The sequence below is a fragment of the Eptatretus burgeri genome, chromosome 16 (assembly GCF_056783735.1).
Source record: "Eptatretus burgeri isolate ZD-2024b chromosome 16, Ebu_testis_v1, whole genome shotgun sequence".
Classification (NCBI taxonomy): Eukaryota; Metazoa; Chordata; class Myxini; order Myxiniformes; family Myxinidae; genus Eptatretus; species Eptatretus burgeri.
This window is the reverse complement of record NC_140976.1, coordinates 69,952,642-69,966,425: the sequence shown is the minus strand read 5'-3', so window position 1 is coordinate 69,966,425 and position 13,784 is coordinate 69,952,642. Positions and strand designations below refer to the sequence as shown.

Sequence of the window (13,784 nt, the reverse complement as noted above, 5' to 3'; positions counted from 1 at the left end):
CTTGAGTGTGTTAGTGTGTTGCCTAGTGATAGGTCCCCCCACAAAGGAGTAGTGTGGGAGTTGCATGTTGTGTCGTCAAAGGTTCTGTCACTGTCTCCGTTACTCCAAGGTTTACAGCATGCCAGTGCACTGAACACTGCAGTCAACTGCAACATAATGACAAGTATTTGTGTAAAAGATTATTTTTAAATGATACCTCCGTATGAGGCTCCAACCATGGCTAGAGCTTGCAGGACTGGAAGTTGCTCTGGGTGCGTGGTGAGTGGATGTGAAGGCCGAAGACCTTACTGTACACTACTGTAGATTTTGATCAGGCAAGCATACCTTCCATCCATCTCCTTGTCTGACGGCCTGTAAAGTGTTCTGGTGTTCGTTGCCCCATCTTGCGGTTCTGGGGCGCATCTCAATCTGTTCACCACTCTTCCTAACTCCCCTGCACTATGTCTGTTACTAACTGCCATTGAGATGTACGGTGTTAGTCCTTCTCTGTGCTTCATTAGTTCGCGCTCTCTGGCGGCTTGTTTCACCTCCACCGCCGCTCCTTCCTTCCCGATCCATCGGTTGGTTGTCATCAGAGAGCGTTTGACGGTGTAATCTCTATGTGCTTTGGCCATGTATTCATAATCCTGCCCTGTTTCATCGTAGTCGACAGTGAGTGCAGTGCAAAGCCAATTCCATTCCTTCCAGATCGATGTCGTTGCTAAGCAACTGTTCCTCTACATCCCTTTAATTCCGCTTATACTTCCCAAATCCAATGAATTTATCCTGACAGATAGAGGCTCATATAAAGACAACAGACATGCTTTTCTGTCCGCTTCCAGACAAACAGCTCGACCCCGACAGGCAGAGAATCGAAACGCTCCCTCGTCAAGGCCCACGATGGCTGCGTGTTCAAACAGCACGAGCCCCGCCCGTAATTTTTCCCCAAAACACCGCTATCCTCATCAGTGCGTAGCCTACAAACGTCCTTCTTCTTGGATGTCTGACATGTAAACAAGGACAAATGTGTCCAAGAGCCACGTCCTAAAGGTTTTGTCTTTACCAGAATAATAATAATAAGAAGAACAACGCGGAACTCTTTGAGCCGGCGTTTACTACGCGAGACGCGGCTAAAAGATAAACCCACTTTAAATAAAATCCGTTCCTTGTTCAAAGCATTTAAATCCCCCTTTCCATCTGTTGTAGTAATCAACAATAAACCTTTTCGATCGGCTTTATTCTCACAAAACCCATACGCATATCTACAACAACATAAATATACATAGGGTAAGAATAACAAAATACAATAACTTGTACACATAATACTGAAGGCAAACTCCATACTCTAATCCCAATTACATTCCTCAGAGTACACCATTCCTAATACAGTATACTACATACCATTACTGTTCCAGCACGACCCTCCACGGAGCACGCGGCATACGAGTCATCACCAGCCACCGAGTCATCACCAGCCACCGACCCCCATACACAGTGCTGCCACATCCGCCCAATCTCCGTTGCCGCTAATCACAGTACGGCACTTCATTATCACAACACCATCCATCCTAAATCCCTCGGTCCTGCGCCTCTTCCGCGTCTCTTTTTTTTTTTTTCTCTTTTCCTCTTCCGGTCACGAAGCCCAATCAACAACAACAACAACAACAACAACAACAACAACAACAACAACAACAACAACAACAACAACAACAACAACAACAACAACAACAACAACAACAACCGGAACAAACATATATCACAGCCTTGTTTCAAAGCATTGTCGCTTCCATGTTCCGATAGCGCGTGCACTCGCCTCGAAACAAAAAATCGAGCGATCCTTTGAAACGTCAATGTCCTTATTAATTAATTTTACCACAAAGCTATCCCTTTAAAATCTAGTTTGTCCACCATATTCAAAATCAGCCGCCTCGAGAAATTCTCGTACATTGCTCCTGTGGTGTAGTCATGCCCGCGGGGAGGGGCATGATGATGATGCATGATGGGCGTGATGGTTGGAGGAGTGGCCGTGGGGGTCGGCGAGGGATATGAGGTGTGCACGCCGTCTGAGGCGTCGTAGTAATACTGGAGTCGGCCGGCTCGTGAGTGTACCGCGTACGGAATAAAGGAGAGCCGCGGGCACAGTACGCCCTGGCTCGCACTCGTGCAACACAGCCCGGCTCGACTGTTCCTCCGCTTCGTGTCTGCCTGCTAAGCATCTCCCAATTCAGTACAGTACAGTTGGCGAACGAGGACCTTCGAATCGACGTGTGTAAGGGCGGCAAATGACCCGTGCGGTTCCAGGCTACGGAGCCAAAGGTCTCGCCGGCGCGAACATGGCAAAGGGTCGGTGCATGGCAAACGTACGCGTGCCCGCCTTCGTCGGAATCGACTTCGGCCACGTCGAGTGGGCAACGTTCGTTCATTTGGTTCATTTTCTTGTTCGTTTTGTCGAGGATACGCGTTTCGGCTCGAACGCGGCGTGGGACGTCGCACAAGCTCTGGAGAATATCCGAGGTCTCGATGGTCGGGACACAGCAGATGGTCTAGGGGTCATCGCGATGGGCCAGGCACGCACGGCCATGCGCACGGCCCGGCGGCGCGGGTCGTGGGCGAGCGTGGCAATGCAATCACTCGGACGGCGGTCTGGGCTCTCGAGGTCGTCTACGGTGTGTGGGCCGAGGGTCATCGCCCATTGTTACGGTCATAGATGGCGGTGTGCGAGGCGATCCTTCCGTCCCGCGTCGAACCCTGCTTGCAATTGATCCGGAAATGACAAGATCAGTGGCAGGGGGGGGGGAAGTGAGCGAGGCACGGATCGGGTGTCGAGTTGAGTCCACTCGTGCTGGCCGCGCATCGCATTCGGCTGTGCCGTGCAAATTCACGGCAGAGGAGCGTCCGGCACGGTTCAGAGATCATTTTATTTCTGGTCTGCGAGCAGCCATTGACATTGTCTGCGAGCAGCCATTGACCGACATCACATTCGACTCGGCGATCGCGACTGGTTCATCTGTCGAGCAGACACCGGTGACCGCGCAAGTCCGCGCGATGGCTCAAGTGCCGCAGGGTGCTCGCACGCCTAGCGGTGCGGGACGAGAGCGCGCACCGCAGCACGGTCGCACCGGGAGCCGAAGGGGCACCGCAGCACGATCGCACCGGGAGCGAAGCGGCACCGCAGCACGATCGCACCGGGAGCGAAGGGGCACCGCAGCAGGACCCCAGTGACCTGGAGATCAGCCTGCAGCCGGGCATGATGATGCCGGCGAGCCGGAGCAGGAGCCGGAGCTCGGCGAGCCGGACCCTTTTGGGTCGGAACGGGTTCCGGATCGTGCCTCCAGAGGTGCCAGTGCTCTCTTCGAGACCTTCGTCGAATACCGCGGGCGAGGCGCCGGCGGGGGGGGCCGCGGCCGTGCAGCGGGAGCCACCGGTCGTTGCTGCCTGCGGCGATGACGCGCGCTCCAGGAGCGGCGAGAGCCATATCAGCTTTCGCGATGAGTTCCCGCGCTTCGGCTCGCGCGATGAGCTCCCGCGCTTTGGCAAGGTTCGTGAGGCAATGCGCATCGGTGTGGTTCAGGCAGCTTCAACAGGTGGCGGTGCGCCCGTGGCGTTAAAGGGAGTCGCGAGTCGCAGCATCAAGTCGACAACCAAGAAGCGGACTCGTGATGTGGGTTGTGGGTTGTTGTTCATGGCATATGTGTTTTTCCTTGCTCTAGTGATGCAGTTTAACGTTGTTGAAATAAATGCCAGCAGTTCTCATATAAAAGTGGATGTGGCGGAGATCAGTCAATGGGAGTTGGATTATGGTCAATGTGATGTGGGGGCTAATAAAGAAGGTTTGTTAGCCTCCAGTTGCTCCAGGCCGCAGGTAATTGCTTTGTCATGTGCTGGGATTTTTATCAAAAAGCGCGCTGTACAGAAAAAATGAATTTACGATGCTTCGAATGTTATTCCTATTGATTTATAACGAGCTTATGGTTGAAGTGGGGTTTAAATGGAATTACTACTGTCTAACTGCCGTGTGGGTCTCGGAGATCGACTCGGGGCCGGGACTCGTGCGCTGGTCGGCGTCACCCCCACCTCTGCTTTCAGCGAGGTCCAGACGTGCCTGGCGCCTGGTGCGTGGCTCTCTGGGTGCGCTCAAGGCCGTTTTGGCCATGCGGTGGAATCTTAACTGATTATGGTGCATGAAGGTTGGGGAGTGTTTGTTGCTTCCGGCAAAGGGGTGCTGTTCAGCGCCCCCACAAAGTCGGTTGGGTCTGGCGGTGGCGCCGCGGGTTCCAGACAGTGGGGGTCCGGCCTCGAAAGGTTTATCTGTTTCAGGTCTGCCTGGGGGCGGGTTTGCTGAGTCGTGCTGCTGTGCTTCTCCAGTAGCTCGCTTCCACGCATTATATGATGTGATGTGCTATTATACTTTGTTATTTTCATTTTATTTCCATGATTATTATACGAAATCCTTCGTGTTCTGCATGCTTCTTATAATACTGATCATTTAATAATCATACTTTTAGGAGGGAGGAGTGTGGTGTAGTCATGCCCGCGGGGAGGGGCATGATGATTATGCATGATGGGCGTGATGGTTGGAGGAGTGGCCGTGGGGGTCGGCGAGGGATATGAGGTGTGCACGCCGTCTGAGGCGTCGTAGTAATACTGGAGTCGGCCGGCTCGTGAGTGTACCGCGTACGGAATAAAGGAGAGCCGCGGGCACAGTACGCCCTGGCTCGCACTCGTGCAACACAGCCCGGCTCGACTGTTCCTCCGCTTCGTGTCTGCCTGCTAAGCATCTCCCAATTCAGTACAGTACAGCTCCGACAAGCAGGCACGTTCACAGCAGGGTGTTAATTGCACTTTCAAGTTTGACAAAGCGCGCTGGGCCCATGCGTGATTACGTCATCACGCACTCACATGAGCAATACGTCTTATCAGCGCGTTGGTTTTTACGATCAAACTCGCGTAACAAATATTTGACGACATCTCAAATACGTTCGTTTTAAATCGGAATTTTTACAGAATCCTAAGAAGGGCGTCCCCATCTTGTAAAATGTGCTAATCCATCTCGTAAACCCTCACGATAAGCTGTCCTTCGACGCGACGATTTCGTGCTTTCGTTGCGCCTGTTAAAGCCGACGGCACGTCACGTGACTCGCAAAACCCCATAAAATAAGTTTTTTTCCAGATTTACGAAAATCAAGTATAAAACATGCTTAATGACCCCAACAATGAAACCAGAATTGAAACTGACGTTAAAACGAACCCGTAACGTCGATCAGCCTTACGAAACATGCAAAGTGGAAACAGAACTGAATTTGAATTTGAAATCAAAATGATGCTCCGTGGAGACCATCCATTTATCACGTATCACGTACAGTGTTCAAAGCCAAAACAGCACACAGAGTTTATCGGACCATGAGAAAACCCGAACGTTGGTCCATTTGACATCCCATTTGACAAACTGTCTGCTGAAGTTGTTTTAATTATTCAATTCCCCATCGAGTTCACACACACACACACACACACACACACACACACACACACACACACACACACACACACACACACACACACACACACACACACACACACACACACACACACACACACACACACACTCTCTCTCTCTCTCAAAATGACATTTGCCCATCACTGAATTAACAACACGTGCAGAATCGGTCATCATCGTCCTTCCTCCGGATTTGGTGTGCGCAATTCACCTCGTCCAAAGTCTTCACATTAACGATGACGACCAATCATTATCTCCATACAAACATACAAGTTGTTCCACACATACAAGTTCCAGGTTGGAACACTCAACTTACGTCTAACACAAAACTCAACCTTCCGCACCACATTGTATTCACAAATACATCCAAACAGGTAACTTCTACAAACAGCCCTTCTCCTGGCTCATTAACTTTGTGTTCTTTTCCCGTAGGTTCAAGATTCCCTCTGAATCAAATCGCTTACGTCCTGTCTCACTTTGTGACTCCGTTAGCCACGCTGCAAACGCTCTCCAGTGTTTTCCACTTTCACCGATAACTTTAAGTGTTGTTCCTTTGGGTAACTCTATGTTCTTTGCAGAGTTATTCCCCATCTTTTGTTCTTATCTTACCAACCGCCTAATAGCTGTAAATCGTTTCTCCTTTTACACCGGGACCGAGATCCCTTTCGACCCGCCGCCTAATAGCCTCAAACCCAATGAAGGCCTCTAACCTTCCCTCTCTTGGTACAGGATTCCAACCTGTTTCCTCCTTATTTCACACGGATACCTTTATCCTCGACCCTTACCGGTTCTAACATACGGCCTGCCAGCCCTCTTTGTGCCCTTCAAACAAACCGCATTCGAATCACCTCATATGTTTTACCGTTACAGTTCTTGATCCGAGCAGATCCTGGAGCTGCGTCCAGCGGGGCACTGCCCACCAAGTGTACAGTTTTCACCTAACTAGGGCTCCCTGTCTTAGGTGCCCTATACGTGCAATTTCCACGTACCTTTAGCTGAACCCTTGCGATCGCTGTACACCAAGTGGAGTCCCGCCGTCCACACCGCCAGCATCAGTCGCATCCCATCCTCGTCACCAATTGTTATGACTCTTCACTCGGCCGAGTAATGACAGAGTCGAATGAGGGTTCTCGAATGATACGATTTATTTCAGAAGATGGCACTACGCATGCGGAATGCAGCCCAAAGGCCCTTCAGTCAGGTGCCCCCGGACCACATTGAGATTCTTACTTCAAAACAGTTGTATATATAATCACACAAAAGCAGAACTGGGTGTGGACTATAAGTGTGTGCTAAGGGATAAATAAATAAAGAAATAAATGCGGCAGTGGGCTTCTTTCCCCCCTCCCTAGGGGCCCTCAGGGAAGTTGAATCAGTCAATCCTCAGATTCGCAACCCAACAGTTCATCTTGCAAACTAATAACTTTCTAAGACTCCTACACCCCTACACTGGCACCTGCTGATAGCAAAGGCAAAACTCTGGTGATGACTAAGAACAGGAATGTGTGGGATATCAGCATACACAGTTTTCCCAAGGACATGCTGTTGTGCAGCTGCAGAGCCATAAAGGGTTATCAAAGACATAGTGAAAACAGCATGATACATTTAAAGCAACATTTTAAAGCAAGGTTTGAATAATACACAATTACAAGCAAGGTTAGAATCCCGACAGCTGATTAACACACAACTAATGGTCCAAAATATGACCACCTAGCATATCATCATCATAACAGTGATGATTTAATAATGTGGTGGTAAGGTATTTTGAATTACGTGGTGGTGAGGTGTTTGTAATAACGTGGTGGTTCTCTGTTGTTTTCTTGCGTATGGCAACTTTGGTTGGTGGGTAGCTATAATTTATTGGAATGCGGCTGTGCCACTGATGCTGTTCCCCTCTAACAGTATACTGGTACTCATTAATTTGCTGACTTCAGAAGGATGACAGGCAGAATCAACCCCACCAGGTGTTAATTCAGCAGCCAACAGGACTTAAACTCAGGACCCAAGGATCCAGGCCAGCCACCCTAACCACGAAGCAAACATCAAGCTTAATGTGGTGGTGAGGTGTCTTGAATTGCATGGTGGTTGTGTGGTGGTGAGGTGTTTTGAATTATGTGGTGGTGTTTGTCCCACTGTAGCGACGTGTGGTGAGGCGAGCGTACCAAGTCAATCCACATGAGTATTTAATAGTCTCATCACCGATAAAAAAAAAATGTCTCCCAGACATAATACCTACCCATCACCATTGCCTGCACCTTGGCCGCCCCCTCCGCTCCACCCTTCCTCCCTCGTCGCTCCTGGCCGCCGCCTCCTCCTCCTCTCGCCGCGCACCCTGGTCCTCCTCCTCTGCCGCCTCCTCCTCCTCCTCTCGCCGCGCACCTTGGCCGCCGCCTCCTCCTCCTCCTCGCCGCGCACTTGGTCCTCCTCCTCCTCCTCTCGCCGCGCACCCTGGCCGCCGCCTCCTCCTCCTCTCGCCGCGCACCCTGGCCGTCGCCTCCTCCTCCTCTCGCCGCGCACCTTGGCCGCCGCCTCCTCCTCCTCTCGCCGCGCACCCTGGCCGCCGCCTCCTCCTCCTCTCGCCGCGCACCCTGGCCGCCTCCTCCTCCTCCTCTCGCCGCGCACCCTGGCCGCCGCCTCCTCCTCCTCCTCTCGCCGCGCACCCTGGCCGCCCCCTCCTCCTCCTCTCGCCGCGCACCTGGCCGCCGCCTCCTCCTCCTCCTCCTCTCGCCGCGCACCCTGGCCGCCGCCTCCCTCCTCTGCGCCGCGCACCTGGCCGCCGCCTCCTCCTCCTCCTCTCTCGCCGCGCACCCTGGCCGCCTCCTCCTCCTCCTCTCGCCGCGCACCCTGGCCGCCGCCTCCTCCTCCTCCTCTCGCCGCGCACCCTGGCCGCCGCCTCCTCCTCCTCTCGCCGCGCACCCTGGCTGCCGCCTCCTCCACCTCTCGCCGCGCAACCTGGCCGCCGCCTCCTCCTCCTCCTCCTCCTCTCGCCGCGCACCCTGGCCGCCGGCTCCTCCTCTCACCGCACACCCTGGCTGCCGGCTCCTCCTCTCGCCGCGCACCCTGGCCGCCGGCTCCTCCTCTCGCCGCGCACCCTGGCCGCCTCCTCCTCCTCTCGCCGCGCACCCTGGCCGCCGCCTCCTCCTCTCGCCGCGCACCCTGGCCGCCGCCTCCTCCTCTCGCCGCCGCGCACCCTGGCCGCCGGCTCCTCTCGCCGCGCACCCTGGCCGCCGCCTCCTCCTCTCGCCGCGCACCCTGGCCGCCGGCTCCTCCCCTCGCCGCGCACCCTGGCCGCCGGCTCCTCCCCTCGCCGCGCACCCTGGCCGCCGGCTCCTCCCCTCGCCGCGCACCCTGGCCGCCGGCTCCTCCCCTCGCCACGCACCCTGGCCGCCAGCTCCTCCCCTCGCCGCCGGCTCCTCCCCTCGCCGCGCACCCTGGCCGCCGGCTCCTCCCCTCGCCGCGCACCCTGGCCGCCGGCTCCTCCTCTCGCCGCGCACCCTGGCCGCCGGCTCCTCCTCTCGCCGCGCACCCTGGCCGCCGGCTCCTCCTCTCGCCGCGCACCCTGGCCGCCGGCTCCTCCTCTCGCCGCGCACCCTGGCCGCCGGCTCCTCCTCTCGCCGCGCACCCTGGCCGCCGGCTCCTCCTCCTCTCGCCGCGCACCCTGGCCGCCGGCTCCTCCTCCTCTCGCCGCGCACCCTGGCCGCCGGCTCCTCCTCCTCTCGCCGCGCACCCTGGCCGCCGGCTCCTCCTCCTCTCGCCGCGCACCCTGGCCGCCGGCTCCTCCTCCTCTCGCCGCGCACCCTGGCCGCCGGCTCCTCCTCCTCTCGCCGCGCACCCTGGCCGCCGGCTCCTCCTCCTCCTCCTCTCGCCGCGCACCCTGGCCGCCGGCTCCTCCTCTCGCCGCGCACCCCTTTTTCCTCTATTTATCCCCTTTTTTATCCCCATACTCCCAAGGCCCCAACTGACTTAAACGCTAAACTTAATACTTGGCCTCCCCCTGATTCTTTCAATAAACTATAAATAAATTAATTATTAATAATAATAATAATAATAATAAAAAATACCCCTAAAACTTTTATGAACACAAGTTCAGCCTTTATAAATAAAATATAAATACAATAAATACAAACCTCGATAATATGAACAAAATACGTAAAACAACAAACAAAACCACTTCTGCTTTTTTTAATTTTCATGGCGCTTTCAGAGCCGGTAGGCTCTATACACGCCACGTACCTGAACGCGATCGAAATTGTTTATTTTCCCATCGAGTGGAAGGAAATTTTAATGGATTCCCCACACTCCTTGAGGAATTTTATACCAGCTTCCAGAGTTCAGGGTGCTTGTGGTTCATCAGCCACATCACTCCTGGTATTACCAACACCTTGATCCCCATTACTCCTACATTCTGCACAAGATGCCGCCTGGGTCTCTCATCAAGAGGGCAATTTCGGAATAAATACATGTAATTCAGATCTTGGGATTTCCTGCACGTCTCACAAAACCCCGAAGGGAGGCACCTCACTCTTCCCCGCCGCCTCCTCCTCCTCCTCCTCCTCTTCTTCTGCTCAGTCTTCTTTTCTTCTTCTTCTTCTTCTTCATTGTATTTTTGACGTCACTATCGTCATCAGAACCACGAGGCTCTATAAACGCCACGGACCCGAACTCATCAGCTACAGGTAAATAGAACAGATAAAATAAAAGTGATCGACAATTTATACTGTTCGCCCCGTTTAGTGATGATTTTTTTTCAGAGCTATTTGCAGAGTCGACGGTGATTTTGGTTCAATTGACAAAGTGAATCCAGTGCGCCCGAGCAGGAAATGTCAACTCTGCAGCCGCGTCCGAATAACCGGAAGTGACGTTTTCTTCAACCGGATGTGATTCTTTGAAGAATTGAAAAAACATGTAAAATCTTTCTAAAGCAAAAGAGAATAACTTTATTTTTTGATATTGCGTAATATTTTTGGGGATTTTGGGTTCGTGGTGTGCGTCCAAAACGCGCAGGAGTTTCAAACGATCCTGACCATTTGGGCCGAGCTTTGGACGGTGAGCGACCGGGTTTGGATGGGCCATCCGTCTTTGGTGTTTGTTATCGCACGAGTTTGGGTTTTTATTTTACAATATGTCGATGCTCATGGAATAACAGCAATAAACCATGATTTGGGGAGGGGGTGTTTTAGTGGCATTGGAGAACAGGCCAGCATTGCCTGGACAAACGATGAGGATGTGGTTAAATTAGATACACCACATGATGTGGTTAAATTAGATACACCACATGATGTGGTTAAATTAGATACACAACGTGATGTGGTTAAATTAGATACACAACGTGATGTGGTTAAATTAGATACACTACGTGATGTGGTTAAATTAGATACACCACGTGATGTGGTGAAATTAGATACACCACGTGATGTGCATATGTGTTTAAATTAGATAAACCACGTGATGATGTGGTTATGTGGTTAAATTAGATACACCACGTGATGTGGTAAAATTAGATACACCACGTGATGTGGTTAAATTAGATACACCACGTGATGTGGTTAAATTAGATATACCATATGATTATGTGAGTAAATTAGATGCACCACATGATGTGGATATGTGGTTAAATTAGATATACCACGTCATGATGTGGTTAAATTGGATACACCACGTGATGTGGATATGTGGTCAAATTAGATACACCACGTGATGATGTGGGTATGTGGTTAAATTAGATACACCATGTGATGTGGATATGTGGTTAAATTGGATACACCATGTGATGTGGATATGTGGTTAAATTAGATGCACCACGTGATGATGTGGACATGTGGTTAAATTAGATACACCACGTGATGATGTGGGTATGTGGTTAAATTAGATACACCATGTGATGTGGCTTTGTGGTTAAATTGGATACACCATGTGATGTGGATATGTGGTTAAATTAGATGCACCACGTGATGATGTGGGCATGTGGTTAAATTAGATACACCACGTGATGTGGATACGTGGCTAAATTGGATACACCACGTGATGTGGATATGTGGTTAAATGAGATACACCACGTGATGATGTGGATATGTGGTTAAATTGGATACACCATGTGATGTGGATATGTGGTTAAATTAGATGCACCACGTGATGATGTGGACATGTGGTTAAATTAGATACACCACGTGATGATGTGGGTATGTGGTTAAATTAGATACACCACGTGATGTGGATATGTGGTTAAATGAGATACACCACGTGATGATGTGGATATGTGGTTAAATGAGATACACCACGTGATGATGTGGATATGTGGTTAAATTGGATACACCACGTGATGTGGATATGTGGTTAAATGAGATACACCACGTGATGATGTGGATATGTGGTTAAATTGGATACACCACGTGATGTGAATATGTGGTTAAATTATATGCACCACGTGATGATGTGGATATGTGGTTAAATTGGATACACCATGTGATGATGTGGATATGTGGTTAAATTGGATACACCACGTGATGTGGTTAAATGAGTACACCACGTGATGATGTGGATGTGTGGTTAAATGAGTACGCCACGTGATGATGTGGATAAGTGGTTTTGTTGTTTTTTTCCCCAACATTTTCGTTGTTTTGGCGGCCTAACATGACTTCCTCCACAACCTGTCCTCTACCAATCACAAGGACATCGTCATTTTGATGATCAGTTGAATGAACCACCTGTGTGCTGCACTCACAGGTTTGGGTGGACATCTTGTGTCTCTTCGTGGAGTGTTCTCACCAGACAAGTGCTCAATGCCTCCTCTGATGGAAAAAGAAGGTAAAATGTTCCTCCCGTTGTCATGTGATTTGGCTGCACAGTGTTCATGGTGGCTTTTAATGTTTGCAATGTGTGGATGGTCATGGAAGCTTCATTTATTGAGGTATATGCAGCCACAGGCTATTGGTTGCACCGTTTTGGGGAGGTGGTTCCGTGCTGCTGATACAGTGACCTCCCCTGCACCACTTTTCTACACGATTCAGGCACAAATTAGGAAGCAGCACACAATGGCCTACGTTTTTAAAATGTATATCTTGACTAATTTGGACGGCTGTCTAAACGTGCAGTTAACATCTTACCTTTTAAAAGACTGTCGGCTGGGGGGTGTTAAGCAGGTGAGGACTGTAATTATAAGGCACATGAAGATCCATCCATCCATCCATCAGAACCATACTCTGCACAGAGCATCGGTGCTGCCAAAGCAGTCTCCTGGGCTGTTGGGCACAATCCTGGACAGCTCGCAACTCCACCGCAGGATACTCGAATGGCTCAATCATCCCAGCAAGCTGGTACTCATTTTGCCGACCTTAGAAGGATGACAGTCTGTCAACCCCACCTGGTGTTAATTCAACGGTGAAGTGCGATTTTAACGAAGGACCCTAAGATCCCAAACCCACCACCTTAACCATTAAGCCAACACCAGGCATGTATGAAGATGAAGTAACATTTCGAAAAAATATCAGAGTGGAAAAATTGTATCTAAGACACTGTTATTGGCATATCATGACAGTTGGCCTCATTCCCAGGGACACCATGGATGGATAGTGACAGTCCTTCAGACTACAACCTGATAATAAAGAGAAGAGTTGGGATGGTAGATTCAACCCTTGCCATACCTTCATGAGGAAAGGTTCGAATCTTTCACTCAGAGTTGTGAATGCATGCAATAGTCTCCCTGGAACGTTAGTGGCAGGACAAACAGTGAAGGGGTTTAATTTTGAGTGAGATAAATGCCAAGAAGCATTTTGGATGGAGAGGTACATGGATATTGGCAGGAATGGTGGGTAGCTAATGTACGGATCAGCGATTGGATACCTGTGTTGATTGTGAGATCTGTGTGGTCTCATCAAAAGGTGAATGTGCTGTATGTGTTTGTTTCTTCCTCACCTGACAACCATGTTCACCCCTCCCTAAACATCCCCAATCCCCATCTCCACAAATGTTTTTTTAACATATATATATATATATATATATATATATATATATATATATATATATATATATATATATATATATATATATACATACTAGTGGGGTGTGCTTACACATTGTGTAAGCAAAGCATGTTTCCCCATTGTGTCGTGTCGCTCACCTGCATTTGTTTTTTCATTTATTTATATTTTCATTTATGGATGTTGTCCGATCCTGTGATTTATTTACTTATTTACTTATTTTTCCGGTGTATTGGCTTCGATGTCCATCAGCACACAAAATTTCAGTTTTCCATGTCACCCGGAAGGGTTAATATCAATGAAGGGTTAATATCAATCTTTAATATCAATGAGTC

The 13,784-nt window shown here is 50.5% G+C and overlaps 1 protein-coding gene across 13 annotated transcripts in view; it reads left to right on the top strand.

The window, feature by feature from the left end:
- The first annotated feature begins 10,127 nt into the window (after positions 1 to 10,127).
- Positions 10,128 to 13,784, top strand: part of EIF2B1 (eukaryotic translation initiation factor 2B subunit alpha) — a 66,261-nt gene continuing 62,604 nt past the window's right edge. For 4 of the 13 annotated variants that reach the window (XM_085859987.1, XM_085859988.1, XM_085859989.1 and 1 more), the window contains exons 1-2: positions 10,311 to 10,519; positions 12,197 to 12,277. Coding sequence is in view for 4 of the 13 variants with exons in the window: in XM_085859983.1 (XP_085716109.1) it covers positions 12,253 to 12,277 (25 nt within the window). In the remaining 9 variants the exon portion in view is untranslated. The other 9 variants (XM_085859981.1, XM_085859979.1, XM_085859991.1 and 6 more) reach the window with 6 other exon arrangements.